Source organism: Helobdella robusta (genome assembly GCF_000326865.2).
Source record: "Helobdella robusta unplaced genomic scaffold HELROscaffold_16, whole genome shotgun sequence".
Lineage (NCBI taxonomy): Eukaryota > Metazoa > Annelida > Clitellata > Rhynchobdellida > Glossiphoniidae > Helobdella > Helobdella robusta.
In genome coordinates, this window is record NW_008703893.1 from 2,361,264 (window position 1) to 2,385,266 (window position 24,003).

The 24,003-nt window shown below is 35.4% G+C and overlaps 3 protein-coding genes across 3 annotated transcripts; all 3 read left to right on the forward strand.

Moving 5' to 3' along the window:
- Positions 1–631: 631 nt before the first annotated feature.
- On the forward strand, positions 632–8,373 carry HELRODRAFT_75164 (hypothetical protein; the record flags this gene model as incomplete). Its single annotated transcript, XM_009015599.1, has 9 exons — positions 632–767; positions 1,003–1,207; positions 1,372–1,505; positions 1,627–1,749; positions 3,518–3,595; positions 3,757–3,906; positions 7,296–7,451; positions 7,811–7,885; positions 8,114–8,373. Coding segments are annotated over 9 exons (1,317 nt in total), but the record flags the coding sequence as incomplete, so codon positions are not given.
- HELRODRAFT_75352 (hypothetical protein) lies at positions 8,149–19,367 on the forward strand (the record flags this gene model as incomplete). Its single annotated transcript, XM_009015600.1, has 5 exons — positions 8,149–8,227; positions 10,952–11,179; positions 11,434–11,667; positions 12,950–13,063; positions 19,093–19,367. Coding segments are annotated over 5 exons (930 nt in total), but the record flags the coding sequence as incomplete, so codon positions are not given.
- A 1,524-nt stretch (positions 19,368–20,891) lies between these two features.
- Positions 20,892–23,619, forward strand: HELRODRAFT_75318 (hypothetical protein; the record flags this gene model as incomplete). Its single annotated transcript, XM_009015601.1, has 6 exons — positions 20,892–20,980; positions 21,100–21,506; positions 21,592–21,852; positions 22,127–22,536; positions 22,765–23,151; positions 23,284–23,619. 6 exons carry the CDS (start codon positions 20,892–20,894, stop codon positions 23,617–23,619), a joined length of 1,890 nt encoding a protein of 629 aa, XP_009013849.1.
- Positions 23,620–24,003: the final 384 nt, after the last annotated feature.

Below are 24,003 nucleotides of genomic sequence, written 5' to 3' on the forward strand. Positions count from 1 at the left end.
CTCACTCACTCACTCACTCATTCACTCACTCACTCACTCACTCACTCACTCACTCACTCACTCACTCACTCACTCACTCACTCACTCACTCACTCACTCACTCACTCACTCACTCACTCACTCACTCACTCACTCACTCACTCACTCACTCACTCACTCACTCACTCACTCACTCACTCACTCACTCACTCACTCACTCACTCACTCACTCACTCACTCACTCACTCACTCACTCACTCACTCACTCACTCACTCACTCACTCACTCACTCACTCACTCACTCATTCACTCACTCACTCACTCACTCACTCACTCACTCAGTTGCACGGATGAGTACAGAGGTGATCATTGCGAGCACGAGAACCCATGCCACCCGTCCCTGGCTAGATGTTTGAACGGTGGGACCTGTCGGAGCATCATCATCAGTCCATCATCATCATCATCTTCATCATCATCATCATCTTCATCGTTGTCGTCATCATCTTCTATTCAAGCTAAATGCGATTGTCCGCTAGGTTTGTATCAAATGATAGGATGATTAATAGTACACCCACACACGCACACAGACAAACACACAGACACACACACACAAACACACACACACGCACACACACACGCACACACAAATACAGGCTATCACGGTACCATGTGTGAAATCGAAAATGCGAAGAGTGCCTGCTACAGAAACCCTTGCCACAATGCTGGAAGTTGCAGCCTTAATGGAGCGCTGCATAAGTTCAAGTGCAGTTGCTCGCCTGGCTACATAGGTTTTTTTTCTCGTTGTTGTTGTTGTTACTGTTGTTGATAATGTTGATGTCGTATTTGATGATGAATTGGTTGAATGAGTGAGAGAAAATATCGAAACAATGAGATGATGACGACGACGATGACGACGATGTTGATGATTAAAAATGAATTTGTTTTTTACTCCTATACTCTGAGGTTTTTTTTTCATAAAAAGCGCTATATAAATCATCAAAATACAAACTACATCCAAACAAGGCAAGCTCTGTCAGTACCGCAATCATTGTTCGTCTCAGCCGTGTCACAATGGCGGGAAATGTTACGCCACTGAGACGTCATACACGTGCGAGTGTCCCAGAGGTTTCATTGGTTTGCAGTGTGATGATGACGTAGATGAGTGTCTGCAAAAAAGAGAGATGTGCCGGAATGGAGGGACCTGCTTGAATCTTATTGGCGGATATAAGTGAGTGCGTGTGAGAGAGTGAGAGAGAGGAAGTATTCGGCTGTTTGATTGGCTGGTTTGCTGTTCGGTTGACTGACTGATTAATGAGTGGATAATTGATAGGTCATCATCATCATCCTCATCATCATCATCCTCATCATCATCATCGTCATCTTCACCATTAGGTGTACATGTCTGGCCTCGTACACTGGTCAGCACTGTGAATCCCCCTACTATCCCTGCTCTCCCTCTCCATGTTTCAATGGGGGCACATGTTCGCCAACTTCTCTTACCACATTCATCTGCGCATGTTTAGAAGGTCAGTACCTTCTCTCTTTCTCTTTCTCTCTTTCTCTCTCTCTTTTTATCTCTTTCTCTCTTTTTTCTTTCTTTCTTTCTCTATCTTTTTTACTTTTTCACTACATACATACATATTTCAGGTTTTACGGGCCCGAACTGCAAAGAAAACATAGATGACTGTCAGGGAAACAAATGCGGCCCCAATTCGACCTGTCTCGATGGGGTCCATGGCTACACTTGCCTCTGCCCACCCCAGTATAAAGGTTAGGGTTAGGGTTGATGTTGTTGATGTTTTCGCTGCTGTTGTTGTTGTTGTTGATGATGTAATTGTTGATGGTGTAATTGAGGTAGTTGATAACTTTAAATTTTTTTCTGGGCTTTTTACGGATATTTAAAACTGGCAATACTTCATCGTCGCCGTCAGCAAATTATCGTCATCACCATCATCACCATCATCATCATCATCATCATCATCATCAACAACAACAACAACAACGTCATCATCATCATCATTATCATCAACAACAACAACGTCATCACCACCATAACCCCCATCAATATATTGAGTCATATTATTATACTGATTGATTTGTTTCATACACTCGTTGTTTCTGCTATTTCTTAGTTTGGTTCGTTCGTCCTTAACAACAACGTCAACAATAACAACATCATCAACAACAACAACAACATCAACACCACCAACAACAACAACTTTAATGGCATTATTATTATTAACAACAAAAACAACAACATTAATAATAATAACATCAACATCATCACCAACCACCCCACCATAGCATAGCAATAATAATAACATTCAAATCATCGAAAAAAAACAACAACGTGTAAAAAACACACCAAAAAACATTTTAATACAAACCTGAATAAACACAACAAAAATAAAAACAACATTTACGACAAAGTTGAAACAACAAAAAACAACCATTGGAAAGATTTTTTTGTTGATAAACGTCACGCCGGCATAAGATGCAACCGTAAATAATACTACCATTCAAAATACAAAAACTTCACAAGGCTTGTATGAAAATACAAGACATCCATTTTTTATATTCATACATTCTTATAATAATACATACATACATACACACATACAAGCATAAATAAATACACACACACACACACACACACACATATATATATGTACACAAACACACATACATGCACACAAACATATATAACAAAAACATGGACCAAAATTCCGACGTACAAACATACCAAAACTCCGATCCAAACATTAGTAGCAAATACAAAAAAGATGAATAGATAATAAAATCGTGTCACACGCAATGATATAAACACACATACACAAATACATACATACACACATGCATACAAAAATACATACAAACATATATGCATACAAACATATATACAAACACACACACACACACATATATATTTACAGACTTACATACAAAACATTCCAAGTTGTCAAAGATATCATCTATTCTAAAAAGTGACAATTGATTACAGTGTTGATGTTTATGTTTCGTGTTGTTGTTACTCTTGTTGTTTGATGCTGCTCTACCACTGCTGCTACACTACTACTTTTGCAACAACAACTACTACTTCTTTACACAGCCAATACAAATACATGCGATAATACAAGGAATATAGAACCCTGGACTCTATTGATTAGCCATCGCTATTTTTGCGACAGAAATAAGATGGAATACAAATAATTCTTTGATTAATTTTTAGTTGTATGTTTGTATGTATACCTGTGTGTGTATGTGTGTGTGCGTGCGTGTATGTGCGTATGTATGTGCGTGTGATTTTGATGTCATTTGTTTTTCGTCGCTTAACACAACTGAATCAGCCTTAAGAGTATTCAAAATTTTTAGAAAAAACTTCAAAAAAAATTAATAATAATAATATTAGTAATAATAATAATGCTACTACAACAACAACAACTACTACTACTACTACTAATACTACTACTACTAATACTACTACTACTACTAATAATAATAATGATAATAATAATAAAAGTAATAATTTGAAACACAGGCCAATTCTGTACAGAGGACGTTAATGAATGCCAGAAAAATCCTTGCAAGAACCAAGGAACCTGCCATAACAAAAGGGGTGAGATCATTATCAGGTCAATTTTCATCACCATCAGCACCGTCATTATCACCACTCTCATCATAATCATCATCGTCGTCATCGTCACAATCATCATCATCATCACCACCATCATCATCATCACCATCATCATCATCATCATCATCACCATCATCATCAAGGAGGATTCATGTGTGCATGCGTCAATGGATGGTCTGGTGACGATTGTAGCGCCAACATCGACGACTGCCAGGGTAAGGTCTGTTACAACGGAGGGACCTGCCACGATAGGGTGGGGTCCTATTACTGCGAGTGCCCGCCAGGGAAGACCGGTCAGTTATTTATCTTCTTATTCTTCTTCTTCTTTTTCTTCTTCTTCTTTTCCTTCTTCTTCTTCTTCTTCTTCTTCTTCTTCTTTTTCTTGTTCTTCTTGTTCTTCTTGTTCTTGTTTTTGTTCTTGTTCTTCTTCTTTTTCTTCTTCTTCTTTTTCTTCTTCTTCTTCTTCGTCTTCTTCTCCTTCTTCTACTTCTTTTTCATCGTCTTTTTCTTTTACTATTGTTATTGTTATTATTACTAGTCTACTTTTTCTTCTTCTTCTTCTTCTTCTTCTTCTTCTTCTTCTTCTTATTCTTTTTCTTCTTAATATTATTGTTATTATATTTCTAAGGCCACTTTTCCTAAGCGCTGTTGTAATTGAATGTCATTGAGATAAGGTAGACAGTGTATTATTTTGTTACTATCAGTTCTTTGGATCAAAGAACAATGTATTATCGTCGTCATCGTCATCATCATCATCATCGATTGCCACAATTTTCAATACTTATTAATATTGTTGTTATTATTGCTGTTGTTGTTTTTTGTTGTTGTTTTGTTTGTCAGTTATAAGTAAGTATGTTAATGAGTATGACGACGATGACGATAATGATCCTACATTATAATAATTGTAATAATAATAATAATAACAACAATAATACAAATAATAATAATAACAATATTATCAGCAACATCGACAACAACAAATGCTAAATGAAGTAGTGTCGCACAGAAATGAATTGATACAATGGAAAATAATGACGTGGAAAAATACAACGACGACGACGACGATAATAATAATAACAACAACAACAATAACAACAACAATAACAACAATAATAACAACAATAATAATAAAGATATCAGTATAAACCTCTATGATAGCATCAATATTGATACTTTTAAATACAGTAACACTAATAACAATTGCATCAGCAGTTACATTGAACTTAACAAAGCAACATCCATCAAAAAACAACGACATCAACAACAAAAGCAATGATAATTACAACAATAATAATAAAAGCAACAATAATAACAACAACAGCAACAACAACAACAACAACAATAGGAAAGATGAATTGCATTATACTTTATGGCTACATTGACATTATGGGGAGCATTAATCAAGTGTACATATCGCGTGACACTAACATTGTACTGGAAAGTACCGCAGCTAATGTAAGTACAAATAGCATAGTATCATGACAACAACAACAACGACAACAACAACGACAACATTAATAATAATAATAATAATTAGTAGTAGTATTAATTGTTGTTAGCTAGAGCAAAAATGGTTTGTTTCAAAGCAAATATAATACCACAGATATTTATATTATGTATATATATATATATATATATGAATCAAAACGAAGCGAAACGAAACTTTATTTGCTTCTCAAAATTGAAAATTAAAAGAAAGCAGGATGACCATAATAGAATTTATATAAAATTCATCTAGTATGGCCACCTAACCAAAAATATTATAAGTTCAAACAAAATGAATAGATGACAAAATGTAAGTTAGTTAGTACGATGGTTCATTGGTTAATTTAGAATAATGTTTGATATCTATCCAGAAAAACACTGAATAGACATTGCATAGTTATCTATATATTTAAGCAATATATAGAACTACATTGTTCTAAAAGTTAAACAGAAATGTGAACTAAACGATGGCGATCAAGGCGCAAATAAAAATTGAAAAATAGTTCTCCATATCTATATTGGATCACGGTTGGTCAGTGGTCATTCAAATAAACAACAGAAACAATTTCAATTTTTTTTTAAAGATTGCAGACAAATTTTCACAACAAAAACCATCTTTCAAAATTTGATTCCACACTCTAGGACCCTTACATACAACATGCGAATACAGAATGTTTGTCTTTGATTTATTTGATAATAAGTACTTGATATATATATATATATATATATATATATATATATATATATATATATATATATATATATATATATATATGAGTGTGTGTGTGTGTGTTTATGTGTGACAGTGCGTGTGTGTGTACCTGTGTGTGTAACATTGTTGCTATATAAGTTTGGTGATCTAAACTATTGTAAGAGATTCAATCACGCTATATCTCCATTCATCCCCTGGTAGTTAGCGTGTGTTAATTTAATAATAATAATAATAATGTATGTTTGTTTGTTTGTATGTATGTATGTATGTATGTTTGTATTTATGTACGTACGTATGTATGTATGTATGTACGTATGTATTTATGTATGTACGTATGTTTGTGTGTCTGTATATGTGTTCATACATATAGGTATGTGTGTGTATAAGTGTTACATTTTTACTGTACGTACATACACAGACGCAAGCACGTGCATTTATACACACACACATACATACACACATACATAAATAAATACACACACGCGCGCGCGCACGCACTCACACATACAATCGCAATTAGAAAGCATACAAACAATATAGACATACGCTTGACTTACGTTTAAGTGATGTGGAAACATTGAATTGATCTCGATAGAATATAAATATAAAAATAATAAAAATACACAATGTTTTATTAATGCAAATTGTATTTTAATGTTATTCCTTTGTTTTTATCCTACATATTACAATTCTGTTTTATTCTATGTACCATATAAGTGTTATGTAAGACAGATATGTTTGTTATAGATGTATAAATGTCAATGTATACTTTTGTACACAAGTAAGTCAATGTTGAAGTTTCATCGCGTTACCTTGCTTTCAAGAAAATCTAAAAATTGGTAATTTTAGTGTATGAAATGAAAAGTCGATAAAAAAAATTTCTATTACTGCAACAACTACAACTGCAGCTGCTACTACAACAACAACAACTACTACTACTACCACTACAACTAATACTACTACTGCTGCTACTTACAACACAACAACAACAACAACTACTACTACTACTACTACAACAACTACTACTAATATTAAAAAATAATAAAAATAATAATAATAATAATAACAATAATAATAATAATAATAATAGTAATAATAATAATAATAATAATAATAATAATAATAATAATAATAATAATAATAATAATGGTGATGATGGTAATTTTATTGGCGTGTACACTAATGAGCATATGCATTCTCACGTTCATCAATTTGGTTTACTCTTTATTATATAAAAAATTATTATAACCATAGATTTATATATATATATATATATATACATTTATATATATATATATATGCTTATAGCTCTTTATATATATATATATATATATATATATATATACATAGTATACATATATGTATAGAATAATCTACAATAGTAAATGATTGTGTATAATTTATAATAACAAAATAAAACAATTTAAACATCTACACCTATATACACACACGCTCACACACCTACACACAAACACACTTAAACAGGAATAAGATGCCACTTGGACGATCCGTGCTTAAGCAATCCGTGCCATCCCGAATCCAGGTGCGAAACCTCCCCGGACAGCGGTCATTACGTCTGCATGTGCCCGCATGGGTGGTCGGGAGATGACTGCACCCAAGATGCCAATGAGTGCTTGCAAAGTTAGCTTTTGTGGTGATGATGATGATAATGATGATGATAATGATGATGATGATGATGATAGTGTTGATTATGATGACGAAGGTGGTGGTGATGATGCTGATGAAGATGATAGGGGTAGCGCTAACGATGATGGTGACGGTTTTTTACTAATTTTTTTCAATCTTCTGGTTATTTATTCTTTCATCTATTGTTTAAAATCACTTTACCGTTTATATTTTTACGATCATTCTGTCATTCCTTCATTCACTCATTCATTCATTCGTTCCACCAATTACTCATTCTTAAATTAACTTTCACAACCATTCAAATCAACTCATCCAATTTTTCATTTTCTTTCTTCAATCCATCCATCATACAGGTGACCTCTCCCCGTGTGAGCACGACGGCGTCTGTATAAATACACCTGGATCTTTCAGGTGCCAGTGCACTCCAGGTAAAATAAGAATAATAATAATAAGAAAAATAATAATAAATACTGCAGCTACTATCACTACCATCACTACTACTAATACCACCCCTACCACTACTACTACTCGTATTGCTGCTACTGCTGCCGCTTCTACTACTGTTACTGCTAATGCTACTATAACTACTCTTGATAGTTATAAAATAAAAATTATTTTTATTATTATAATTAATATTATTATTATAATTATTGTAGGTTTTGCTGGTGAGAGATGTGAAGTGAATGTGAACGAATGCGAATCAAACCCCTGCCAGAATGGAGGCGTGTGTCTGGATGGTGTAGGAAGATTCAAATGTGCTTGTCTAGAAGGTTGGTTGCTAGCGATTTTGTGGCGATTTTGTGGCGATTTTGTGGCGTGGTGGTGGTTTTTTGGTGGTAGTGTGTGGTGTGGTGTGTGTCATCTATGTTGTTGTTGTTTGTTGTTGTTTGTTTTTGTTGCCGCGGTTTTCGTTTAATTTTTCTAAGCTGTTGTTTTGCAGTAAAATGCAGTAAAAATTGTGCACAGCTAAATGGCGGCATTTTAGAAAACGATGATACAAACAACATACAAACAAACAGCATACAAAAAAACAACATACAATCAACATACAAACAAAAAACATACAAACAAACAACATACAAACAAACAACATACAAACAAACAACATACAACCAGCATGCATACAATCAACATACAAACAATAAACATACAAACAAACAACATACAAACAAACAAACATTCAAACGATAAACATACAACATTCAAACAAGATGAATCATTGTACAAACAAAACGAAACAATACACAGACAACTGACAACAAAACAAACAACAGAAAACAAAGCATCACTAACAAGCTATCAAATGCACATCAATCTAACAAGGCGGTAATACTTGAAAGGTGCAATAAAGGAGCCATAACCACACGGGCATGCACACGAGATTAGAACGATGTGACTAATTCGATTTGTCGATCATTTATCAATGGTTCTTGTTTGCTTAATTGATGTTTATATCTTTCTTTAGTGTTCGTTCGTTCGTTTGTTTGTTCGTTCGTTTATTTGTTGAAGGTAGTGTGTATTAGATGATGAAAGCGAGAATTAATACATGTGATCTGAATAAGTTAAGAGAAATGTATTTAAGATTACGTATCTGCATGTATCTAATAATATATATATATCATTTGTTTCTTCATTCGTCCAACTATCATTTACATTCATTCAATCATTCATTAAACAATCGCTACACATTTCATTCATCCAATTTCTTCAATCAGTCTATCCATCTAGCTAACGATATTGATAAAATTTTATGTAATTTTATGTATATTTATATATGTGTGTGTGTACGTATGTGTGTATGTGTGTGTGTGTGTGTGATTAGGCATTGTATCTTATTGTATGTAAACATGTGTGTGTGTGTGTGTGTGTGTGTGTGTGTGTGTGTGGTGTGTACGTGGCGTGTATGTGTGATTGTATGTGAAGACGGTTGCAGATGTGCTCCCACGATTTGCTGCTGATTGTTTGTTTGTGTGTGTTAGTATGTGTGTACGTGTGTTTGTATGTGTGTTGGTGCTTGTGCGTGTATGCGTGTGTTTGCTTGTTGTTTGTATTATATGCGTGCGCGTTTTTATATGTGTGCATGTTTTCATGTCTTTTGTGCGAAAGTTTTTCGGTGTTGTTAATAACCATTTTTGTGTTTCAATTTGTATTCAACCATTTTAAAAGAGAGAAAAAAAAGAGAGAGAGAGAGAGAGAGAGAGAGTAGCCAAAAAGAAAAAGAGAGAAAATGAAAAAAAGAAGGATTGAGAGAAAAAAAGAGAAAGAAGGAAAAAAATATCAAATTTTTATTTGGTAGCGCAGTTTTTTGCAAGTCAAGGCAAACATTCACACGTGTACCTCCTTATGCTTAAAAGAACACACGGTGCATCACCTCAAGCGTATCCACCATATATATATATATATATATATATATATATATATATATCTCCTTCTCTCTCTTTTTCTCTCTCTTTCTCTTTCTCTTTTTCTCTCTCTATCTTTCTTTTTTTATACACAAACAAACACACGCCCATACACGCAATCACACACACACACATATATATATATAAATAAAAATATATATATATATATAATTTGGTAATAGACTATAATTTTTACAATATTTTATAAAATAGAATATATATAAATAAAAATATACATACAAACATACACACACACATATACATACAGATATACAAATAATACAAGTTCAACACAACACAAAACAATAATACCTACTTGAGACTAACTTAACTAGCTAGCGTCAACTTCAACATGATTCTCTGGAAAGTCAGCCACCGAAACAGCATGTTACTGACTCTTCATCTTTGTGCGACTCCTAATTTATGCGCATGTATTTATTTCTGAGTCAGTTTTATATGGGTACATTTTTTCGATTTTGTGTATTTATAGGTATTTGAGTATTAGCCGTTCCTATCTTAACTTTGTGCTACTTTGTATTCCCGTAAATTCAACGTGAATGTGTATTATACATATGCATACATACATGCACATACATACATACATACATTTTACATACACATACTTAACTATATAATTGCACAGTACAGTTATACACAATTTTAAATTCACTCGCTTTAATATGGCACCAGCAACCTGCTTGGATATTTTCAATTAAAAGCATACTTGCACTTGCCCTTACGCACACACACACACACACACACACACACACACAAACACAGACACACATACACACATGTATTCACACACATTTACATTAATTGAAACATTGACCTCAAGTAGAGCTATGAAGATTGCACCTTCAATTTAAATTAGTTCGTTACAATCAGCTTAAAAAGATTGTTCGACTTTATTTCTTTATTAAGTGCGTTAACTATTTCTTTTGTGTTTGTAAAGTCAATTTTCTATCAACAAACTAATATATTAATTAATTAATTAATCAATACATCAATTAATTGATTGATTGGTTTATTGATTAATTAAGTAATTAATTAGATTATTTGCCAACCTCCATCTCGCAATTAAATTTTTAGGTTACGAAGGCATATACTGCGAGATTAACATGAACGAGTGCTCCAGCAATCCGTGCGAACACGGATCGGAATGTGTGGATGGAGTTGGGATGTACGAGTGCATCTGTAGGAAGGGGTACGTGGGGCAGAACTGCCAGACCAAGGTGGATGGGTGCTCCGAGGGCCCCTGCTTCCATGGAGCTACGTGTCTGGAGACTGACGAATCGTTCAAATGTGTTTGCCCGGATGGTCGGTGCATGTTGTTGTTGTTGTTGTGTATGTATGTATGTATGTATGAATGTATCTGTGTGTGTTTGAATGTGTGTTTGTTTGTTTGTTGTGTGTTTAAATAGTTACAACAATAAACCATCAAGTAACTTTCAACCAACCAACCAACCAACCAACCAACCAACCAACCAACCAACCAACCAACCAATCAACCAACCAACCAGCCAACCAACCAACCAACCAACCAATCAACCAACCATCTATAACATGCAAAGGTTATACTGGTGAGTTATGCGACTCTGACATCGATGATTGCCTGGGCGTCAGGTGTGGCAAGGGCAAGTGCACTGACCAGTTGAATTCCTACAAGTGCGAATGTGACCTTGGTTACATTGGTCAGAAGTGCGACGTCGAGGTCAACGAGTGCTTGAGCACTCCGTGTTTGAACGGAGGAACTTGCAAGGATCTCGTTGGATCGTTTCAGTGCATATGTCCTCAGGGAACTAATGGTGGGTACACTGATAATGATGATCATAATTGTGATGATGATGATAGTGATGATGATGGTGATGATGATGACGACGAAGACGTTGTTAATGACGATGTTGTTGATGATAATGATGCTGATGATGATGATAATGATGATGATGAGGTCGTCAGTATAAATTAAAAATTTGCAAGCGAGCAACACTATCAATGTATATTAATAATAATAACTAACATAAATATATTATCATCATCATCATCATCGTCACATTGTCAATATCATATTTATTATCATTGTCGATATAGCGATCATGTGATTTGTTATCATTTCACTATCAATTTTCTGCCAAACAATAATAATGATGATGACGGACTGACAGACAGACAGACAGACAGACAGACAGATAGGCAGTGGTGGTTAAAAACAACAAACTGCGATTGATGACTCGCTATCACGGTTTTTTGCCCCTTTTAACATGTCAAAAGGTGTCGCCAATTGATTGATGCTTTCAAAAAAATGTGAGACGTACACGCACACACTTACACACGCACGCACACATACAAACACACACACACTCATACACATGCACACACTCACACACGCACGCACACATACAAACACACACATACAAACACACACTCACACACGCACACACTCATACATACATACACACACGTACGCTGAAAAACGCATATACGTACACTCACATTCACACAATTATATGTTGTACACTCTTACACATATCTAACTAAATCTACAAATATGCACTCTACGCATACGTTCATGTTAGCCTGCATACACCTAAATATATAGTATATGCATGCATACATACAATCAGACAGAAATACAGACAGAAATAGATACAGACAGGCACAAACACACATTCAATACATACTAATAATAATTATAACATAATAATAATAATAATAACATTCAATACATACATTGTGTATTGATATCTATTCGTGGATGTCAGTTCATCATAAATTGTCTTGCTGTAACAATAACACATACATGCGTGTTACTGCATTTCGTTTAATGTAATAATGGCTGACATTTTTATACGAGTCTTAAAAAATTAAGTCAATAAAAATGTGGTTGGTTTCATTTTTGTATGTTTGATTATGCTACTTTGGGGTTTGTTTGCGATTTGAAAATTGTTTGTGAAAACGCATTCATATGCGCTAACTGTATGTTTAAATCGTTATTAGAATTGTCATCCGAATCATCATCAGCATCGTCGTCATTTTAATCATCAGCAGCATCACCAATTAAATTATCATCATCATCATCGTCGTCATTAGGAACAAGATGTGAGCACGATTCAAACGAATGTCTCAGCAATCCTTGCCAAAATGGAGCAAGTTGTCTCAATAAGATCAATCAGTTCTTCTGCCAATGCCAGCCCGGATATACGGGTCAGTTGGGTGATTGATTGATTGGTTGAGTGGTTGATTGGGCAGTTAGTTGAATGATTGGTTGACCAGTGATTTAGATAGTAAACTAGTTTTAGTTAAAAGGTTTAATTGTTATACGTTTGAATGTTGATTTGTTGATTGGTTGGTTGGTTATTTTATCAGCTGAATTTATTAGACAATCAATCAATTTATTAGTCAATTGATTGTTCTTTGATTGATTGATTGATTAATTGATTAATTGATTGATTGATTGATTTCGAACGCGTTTATAATTAACGACATCAAAGAAGATTTTCCAATTTCGGCAAATAACAAAACAACAAAAGCAACAAAAAGCAAACACGAAAAGACGACAAAAATAAACACAGCAACAACAAAAGAACATTTTTTCAGTGCCATAGTTCACGATCGATACATGCACGTGCATTCCCACACACACACACACACACACACCACACACACACACACACACACACACAACACACACAAACAAACACGTACAAACTATGCAAGCTAATTAGAGCTACAAAATAGTAAACTAAACACACATATATTTGCAACATACATACATCTATGTTACACGTGCGTGTAAAAACACACACACAAACATACAAACACATACAAACAAACATACAAGAAACTTATAATGTGTCATTTTCAATCGACCCATTAAACAAGCTAGATATGATTGATTGCAATTATTGATAATTAATTATTGACATTATTATATCACAGTTAATATTAATAATTATAAATAATAATGCTTTTAATCAAAATAATCATCATCAATACCTTGCGATAAATAGTGATACTTTGATACGATGATAGGAGGATGATACAACTGATATTATATCAGTTATACCAATACCTGCTTATTAACGTATTAACAGATTATAAAGATTATATCTGCCCATTCAAACTACAACAATAATAATAATAATAACAAAATAATAATAATAATTTTAATGTTATTATAACTGTCATAATATTTATACATAGTTGTAGTAATAACAATAACGTCAACATGACTTACCAACTACCTACCCGCTTACATCAAAGGAGCATTTTGACTATTTATGTGTGTGTGTGTGTGTGTGTGCTTGTCTGTGCGTGTGTTTATGTGTCTGTAGGTATGTTTGTGTGAATATAGGTTTGTGTGTGTGTGTGTGTGTGTATAGGTTTGTATAGGTTTGTATGTGTGTGTGTGTGTATAGGTTTGTATAGGTTTGTATGTGTGTGTGTGTGTATAGGTTTGTGTGTGTGTGTGTGTGTGTATAGGTTTGTGTGTGTGTGTTTGTTTGTGTATTTCGTAGTGTTTTTTGATTAATAAAATGTGAATTTATTTGTAAAATGTGTTGGTTTGGTAGTATTTTAAAGGTAGCTACATGGTACTGATACAATAACTTATGTTTGCCTGTCTGTTTGTGTTTGTTTAATATATAAATATGTTTGTGTGTTTGTGTTTGTTTGTTTGTGTGTGTGTGTGTGTGTGTGTAATAGCTCGACGAATGTTTTAATGCTGCCAGTTTTGTGGTAGACAAACATAGTTATATATCATAACGCGTTTGTTTTGACTTTTATTGAAGAAACTCTTTACATACAATATACAGACATTAATACACACACACACACACACAAACACACAAACACACATACATGTACATCTACACATCAAGCCTTTTTGTTTGTGTTCTTGTTTGAGTATATGTCCATTCATTAATTTTAAACTACGCCAAATATAACCTGTCGGCATAATGATTTAATAAAAGAAAGAAAGATGGAGGACAGAAAGAAAGAAAATATAAAAAGACAAGAGAGAGAGAAAGAAAGAAAGAAAGAAAAAGAGAGAAAAGATTTAGAAAGAAACAAAAGAGAGAGAGAGAGAGAGAGAGAGAAAGAAAGAAAGAAAGAGTGAGAGTAATGAAATACGTAAAGGGGAGGGAAAAATAAAAGGCAGATCGTCAGCGGATCATTATTTAAATTTCTTAATTCATAATTCCTCATCGTAGCATTATTAGAAATGAAGAGTCAGTCAGTCAGTTTTCTTGTCATCGTTTGTTGCGTGACTATGGCGAGAGTGAAAGAAAGTGGTGGCGACTGTGATGATGATGAAGAAGAAGATGAAGAAGGTGGTGATAAAGATGTCGACGGAGATGACGACGATGATGACTATGATGATGATAAAGAAGAAGATGAAGACGACGACGATGATGATGATGAAGAAGAAGATGAAGAAGATGACGATGAAGATGACGACGATGATGACGTTAATGATGACTATGATGATGATGAAGAAGAAGATGAAGACGACGACGATGATGATGATGACGATGACGACGATGATGATGACGATCCTTATCATCACCATCATCACCATCGTCGTAATGATGTTTACATTTATGCTACCGCATAATCTCGTTAGTGACTCGCGTCACTATTACCATGACAACTCTGATTGTCGTCGCTAAATAGAACGCACCCATTAGTAATAATAGTAAAAATAATAATTAATAATAACAATAATAATTAATTATAGCAATAATAATATTTAACTGGTTATTATTATTGTTTTTCTAAGGTTAAAGTGATGAATGTGATTGAATCAAAGTATATTCTGTGATACGACGTGTCGGCTGTCTGGTGTGATTTTTGATGAATGGATGAATGAATGAATGGTGAATCTATGGATGAATAAATGAATGAATGAGTGAATGAATGAATAAATGAATGAATGAATGAATGAATGAATGAATGAATGAATGAATGAATGAATGAATGAATGAATGATGAGCAATGTTTATTCACTTTTTTGAAAATTTCCCCAGCGTAAAAAAAATCTGTAACCCAAATTTATTTAGGCATTGAATCAAAATTTTTTATAAATATATAATTTGTACTGAGGGTTGTAAAAATGTTTTGACAGCAATATATAACAGATATATCAATTCACGTGTGTGTGCGTGGGCGTGTGTGTGTGTGCGCGCGCGCGTGTTGTTGTGCGTGTGCGTGTGCGTGTGTGTGTACCGCTTAATTCTTAGAAATCAATTTTATGTGACATTCATTTCGTTTTCGTCTTTATGTGATGAGTTAATTAACTCGCTTGATTGGCCAGCTCAGGTGCATAATATTAATAATAATACGGATAGTAATAACAATAAGAAAAATATTTATTATTATTATTATTATTGCGGTGATGATGATGATGACGTTGATGATAACGATGATGATGGTTATGATATCGATAGATGATGTGTCTCTAATATTCGAAATTGTCTTAGCCCAGTGAAAGATTCCGCAGAACGAAACGAAACGTATCGAAACAAAACGAAACGAATCGAAATAAATTAATGACAGCCACTTAGTTGTTAATGAGCTTGATGATATAACATGAATTCATCCTATAAACATAGACAACAAAATATAAACAACAAAAACATATAAAAAACAGGAACAAAAATCACAAATAGCAGCGAAAATCAAGAGCGATATAATCGAATGATAATGGCATAGAGAACGAATCTACAATTTCATAGACAAAAATGACATTAATAAATAATAAAAACAGTTTAATAATAACAATAATAATTATTATTATAAAAATAACAATACGAATAACAGCAAAAACATCGTCACCTTACCTTATATAAGTTGATTAACTGTTCAGAAACAGTATGCAAGCGTGAGAAATGGCTTTTTTATTATTTCTCAAGACTTTATAGGTATTCATTCATTCGTTCGTTCGTCTATTCATTCATTTGTTCATTCATTTGTTCATTCATTTATTCATTCAGTTGTTCTTTCGTTCGTTCATTCATTCATTCATTCTTCATACAATCATTCACTTTTTCAAAACTTCATTCGTTCGCTCCATCGTTTTAGCGTATACTCGTTCATTCATTCATCTTTTTTTATTCATTCGTTCATTCAGTTACTTGTTTACTTATTCATTCACTCACTCCTTCATTCATTCATTCATCCATCCATTCATTCTTTCGTTCGACCCCTCGTCTCACTAATTATATTTCACTTTCATTTTGAGGAGTGCAGACTCAAAATTCAACGTTACATACAAATTAATGATAAAAATAATCATAAAAACAACGACAACAACAACAATAATAACAATAATTATTATTATTATTGTTTATTCCTATTGTTATTATTAATATTAATTAACTTACTTGCAACAATTAGCACAACACTGACATGAGTTGGTGACTTTTGTTGTAGTTTATTATTATTATTATTATTATTAACGCTGTTGTTTTTGTTGATGTTAGATTGAAACTTTTATCATTAATAATCACATTGCTATGCTGGATATTTAGTGTAGATATTTCATAAACCCTGGACATTATAAATAGGGTATACAGATACACACATACACTCTCAGTCACACAGACACAGACAAACACACACAAACACACACACGTCACACACACACATACACACACACAGACACACACAAACACATAATGTGTAATTTTGCTGGTGTTAAGACAGATTGATACAGTAGCCATACACACACACACACACACATCACACACACAGACAAACAGACACAGACGCACACAGACACACACACACATCACACACACACAGACACACAGACACAGACACACACACATACACACACACACACAGACACACACAAACACAAAATGTTTTATTTCAAAATTTTTTCATCGACGACACCCGAAAAGTTTTGTGCTATTTTTTTTTATTTAAATTTTTGGATCCAGTGTTACAAATGTTTCAAATTTTTCAAGAGTGAGTAGTTAAGACAGATAGATATAGAAGCCATAAACACATACACACACCCACACCACAAACATACACACACACACACACACACACACACATACAATCACACACACACACACATACAGACACACACATGCAATTGCCATCATACTGTTTAAAATGTTTGAATCTATCAAATAAAAATTCTACCATGAGCATAAATTAAAACGACGTTTCGAAACAAACAAACGAACGAATGAACAAACGAAGGAACGAACGAACGAACAAACGAACGAAAAAATGAATGAATGAAAGGATGACAAAATGAACAAAAGAAAGAACGAATAAATAAATAAATCAATTGGGTGAATGAATGAATGAATGTATAAAAGAATGAATAGATAAATTTATATATATACGTATACATATATATATATATATTTATATATGTGTATGTGTGTTTGAGTGTATATATTTGATTAAGACTGTCAGAAATGTATATATATATATATATATATATATGTATATATATATATATATACATATTTATATTTATTTATTTGAAGGAGATCATATTTTATATAATATTGTTATATATTTATATTATTTATAATATCTCTGTGTGTGTATATGTGTAGTGTGTGTGTAATATGGACAGACGTCTATGCTTAATTTATGGCCACTATCTATCGCTCTTCATTTTTAAATTCTTTGTCATTTTTTTATTTTCAAATTCAAACATTTTTATTTTGTAACATTTGAAATATCTCGTCCGTCAATGCTACAAAAATTAGGTATTGCTGCTTCTACTACTACTGCTACTACAACTGCTACTACTACTACTACCACTACTACTACTACTACTACTACTACTACTACTACTACTACTACTACTACTACTACTACTACTATTACTACTACTATTACTACTACTATTACTACTACTACTACTACTACCACTACCACTATCACCACCACTACTACTACTACTACTAATACCACTACTACTACCACTACCACTATCACCACCACTACTACTACTACTAATACTACTACTACTACTATTACTACTACTACTATTACTACTACTACTACCACTACTACTACTACTACCACTACTACTTACTACTACTACTACTACTAGGCTACTACTGATATGGTGTTATCCTACTTAACGAATAGTACTAAAGATTCAGCTATTACTTTAGTTATATTTCTTCTTCAATTACTTCTCCCAATACTTCAACAAGCGACAGTATAAATTATAGACAAATACTAACCACCAGGTGACTTGTGTGAGACTGACGTGAACGAATGCGAATCGAACCCGTGCCAGAACGGCGGCCTCTGTTATGACAGAGTGAACGGATTCAAATGCAAGTGCCCGAAAGGTTACAATGACTATCTCTGCGCCTCGAACGTTGATGAGTGCCTTAGTAATCCTTGCTACAATGGAGCCACCTGTGTGGACGGGGTCAACAGGTTGGATTGGTTGGCCTGTAGGGGTCGGTTGGTTGGCTGTCTAGTTGATTTTTTATTGGTTGGTTGGTTGATTTGTTAGTTGGTTGTTGATTGGTTGATTGATTGGTTGACTGGTTGATTGATTGATAGTCTAATGAAAGTGTATGTATGATAAACATATACGAATGACAACGGTTTCAAAGTAAATGAATAACATTTTAATCAACAAACAGCAATTGATTGATTTGAGATCCTTCATCAACGGATAGATTTGTTAAATTAAATACTATCCCACACAACCCAAATTCCAACACCTAACCAAAACTCTCCAGGTTTGATTGCATATGTCCGCCAGGATATGACGGACTTAGATGCAACAAAAACAAGAATGAGTGCCTGTCAAATCCGTGCCAACACGGAGCCACGTGTGTTAACATGTTCACCATGTATAAATGTACCTGCCCGCCAGGATATCAAGGTATGCTGGCTATTTTAATTTTTAATTTTTATTTTTTATATTTTTGATCTTTTGTTTTTTGTTTGTAGTTTGTTGTTGTCATAAATGACGTCATTATTTTTGCGTAATTAAAAATTCATAAAAAATTTTGGCCCTACTTAAAAACATCTTCCCCATTAGAACATTAAATCGATCTGGCTATCACATCACTATTTTTTTTACAAATTTACACATTCACACATACATGCACATATATAGACACACACACACACACAAACACGAACAACACAGGCACGAACTGCGAGACAAACACAAACGAATGCATTTCTAATCCATGTCGCAACGGCGGACAATGCCTCGACAAGGTCAACTCTTTTGAATGTTCTTGCCAACTGCCCTACACTGGCCATCTTTGCCAGTCCAAACTCGATCCATGCATAAATAATGAGTGCCGATATGGGGGAGTATGTTTGCCAGACGCACTCTATCGCAATTACACTTGCAGGTGCTCTGCTGGCTTCACGGGTTAGTTGGTTTGCTGGCTAGTTTTGAGTTCCTGCTTGTCTCTTTTTGTGTTTGTATTCATATGATTGAAATTTAAATAAATTATACAAGTACGAAAACACACGACTCACGCACACACACATGCACACACACATGCACACACACACACGCACACACACACAGACAAGCACAAACACACACAAACAAATGCATGCGCAGGTCGATATTGCACTGAAGACATTGACGAATGCATTCAAAACCAGCCGTGCATGAATGGCGGACAGTGCGTGAACACTGAAGGTTCCTACCTCTGCCAGTGCCCAATCGGATACGAGGGTAGAAATTGTGAGGTCAACCCTGACGACTGCATGCCCGGTTAGTTTGGGCTGCATTTCAAGACAAAAATTAAATTTTAGGGGTTATTATTCAATTACTAATGATATTATACTCAATCTTTTCATTTAAATTGATTATCTGACCACTTAAATTAATTAACCACCCGACCAACCATCAAACCACGAAGATTCCTGTTTGAACGGTGGTCAGTGTGTGGACAGATTGAAGGATTTCGAGTGCGTCTGTCAGAAAGGCTTCGGGGGAAGAAGATGCCAACATGACATCAACGAGTGCAACTCATCTCCCTGCCTCAACGGCGCTACTTGCATGGAGTTCGTCAACTCGTTCGCTTGCAAGTGCATCAGTGGCTTCAGTGGAACTCTCTGCCAGACCAATGATGACGACTGCACTGACAGGTTTCATGAGCTCATTAACTTTTTAAAATTTTGTATTAAGTTATATTTAAATTGATTTTTAAAAAATTTTCAACTGGTCTTAATAATAATTGTAAGACATTGGCAACAACTTGCAACAGTTCCTGTCTGTTCGGCGGCACTTGCGTAGACCAGGTGAACGGCTTCAAATGTGTCTGTGCTCCCGGCTACACAGGATCCAACTGCCAACACAGGCTGGACTCGTGCCAGCAACATCCGGATCTCTGCTTGAATTCAGGAGTGTGCGTTTCAGTGTTGGACATCAACTCAAACGAGGACCGCACCCTCAACCAAGTCGTCAAATCATTTGCCAAGTGTTACTGCTCAAAAGGATTTACGGGCCCTCGATGCGAGGAGGTTGTTGATTGGTGCGCCCGGGCGCCATGCTGGAATGGGGCCACCTGCCTGTCGTTCGTCAATCAGTTCGAGTGCAAGTGTCGAAGTGGCTTCAGTGGCGCTCTCTGTGACGTCAGGATGGTGTCGTGTCACGCGGCTGCAACTGCTAAAAGTATGTTTTTTTGTATTTCATTAGTTTGAATGACTTTTTCGCATTTCAATTTTAAAATTAATTTTTAAACGTAACTCAAACGCAGAGACAACAGTAGAAGAGTTATGTCAAAACGGCGGAACGTGTTCAGACGTCGGCAACACGCACCACTGTGCCTGTAGACCCGGGTTTGAAGGCAGCTACTGCCAGATTGAAACAGATGAATGTCTGTCAATGCCCTGCAGGAATGGAGCAACTTGTCTCGACAGAGTGCGCGCGTACGAGTGCTTGTGTCCTGCAGGCTTTCAGGGCACTCAGTGCGAAATGAACATTGATGACTGCGAGAACAATCCTTGTCAAAACTTCGGTGAGTCTTTTAATCCACACAATTTTTTTGGCAACGTTGTCAAAAGTATGAAAGGTAGAAACAAAAAATCTTGCGAGTGTGATGCAGTTTGATGTGTTTCAGTTCAATTCAAGTTCGTTTCTAACATTTCTAATACTGTTTTGTTTAAAGTTATAACCTCATAGGACAACATCGTGTTACATCATTTTAATTTTAATAATTTATTTAAATTATTTTTCAAAAACAACCTTGCTCATGTTTCAAAACACAACTCCACCGAACTCTCCCCGGGAAGGTACCTGCCACGACATGGTGAACACCTTCCACTGTTCCTGCCCCCACGGTACGGAGGGCCTCCTTTGCGAGATCAACGTGAATGACTGCCACAAAGACACCTGCCTGAACGGCGGCTCATGTAGAGACAAAGTAGGCGGGTTCGAATGCATATGCCCGCCGGGATTCAGTGGGCCGAGGTGTGAAGGAGATTTGAACGAGTGTACCTCCAACCCTTGCTCTCTTCACGGTTCATTTGATTGCGTCCAGCTGCCAGGAGATTACAAGTGTTTGTGTAGGATAGGTTGGAGTGGCAAGCAGTGCGAGAGGAGAGTTTCAATTTGCTCGCTGCCGAAGATTGCGCACATGTGTGAGAATGGAGGAACGTGCGTGGAGAGCTTCAACAACTCCTACTACTGCATGTGTCAGAAGGTTTGATGATGATGTCATCGCCTGACGTTGTGTTCTCATTTGTCACGTTCTGATGTTATTATGATGCTATTACAATATTATTATCTTTAATTATCGCGGACGGATTTTGATAAGGCGTTAAAATATTTTGAACTCTGATTTTTATTCATACAAAAAACACACTCTTACATGCAATGCAAGCACATTATCCATGTACGTTATCGTTCTTTTAATCCACAAACGAACCAGGGTTTCTCTGGCGACAGATGTCAGTACAAGCACACACAGTGCAACACGAATCCGTGTCTGAACGGTGGAACGTGCCAATCAAACAAGCAAGCCTTCCAGTGCGAATGTCCAATCGGAATAGGCGGGGAGAGATGCCAGTACGATGTGGTCAATGAATGTTTCTCCAACCCCTGCCAGCATGGAGGCACCTGCCAGGATAGGCTGTCCCACTACACGTGTGTCTGCGCGCAGTTCTGGAACGGACTCAATTGCGAGGTGTTTGATAGCGACTTCAAGGGCGGTGTGGGGTACATGGAGGATGTTGTGATGGCCTCTTCTAAGCAAATCCAACACCCGGACTGTGCAATCAACAACTGCTCGGCTAAAGCTGGCAATGGAATTTGTGATGTTGGTTATGTATTTTTTTATATGTGATTGTCAGCTGTTGTTTAGTGCTTTTTATAAATTATAGTTAAATTTTATCAATTATCTTATTTTTAATCTGAATTTCTTAACCAAAAAATATTTTGCACCTCACAGAAGGAATGTGACTACGCGGAATGCAACTACGACGGTTACGACTGCAGCTACAAGAGCCACATCTACCACTCGTGCAGTGCCGTACGAAGCCACGTCGTAGATTGCAACAAATTGTTTCAGAACGGCGTGTGTGACGAAGCGTGCATGGATGAATCTTGCTTGTACGATGGAATGGACTGCCTGCCTGAGCCGAAGAGAACGTGCGATCTACTTTACGAATCTTACTGCTCCAATCATTACGCTGATGGATTTTGCGACCAGGGTAAAAAAACAAATAATTTTCTTTTAATAAAATATAAAAATGAAGTAAAATACTATTCAAATGAAAAAATTTAAAAAATAAATTAAAATATTATTCAAATAAAAATTTCTTAGGCTGCAACACAGCAGAATGTGGCTGGGACGGAATGGATTGTGAAAATGTTCATGACGCAAGTCTGGAGAGCAAGAACATCGCAGAGGGAACTTTGATCTTAACGCTGGTGGCAACGCCTGACTACTTTCGGCACGTGGCATCGAAGTTCCTGAGAAGTCTCGGACTTCTTCTCGGAAATACACCATTTTTAATAAAAGATGAAAGCAGGAAAGAACTTATTCACCCGTGTGCAATAGTCCCAAATGTCAAATCTAACACAACGTTCATGTTATTCTCCATACAAGCAACTCGTCGCAAAAGATCTGCTGACGACATAGCAGGGTTCGTGTTAACCATTTTTAAAT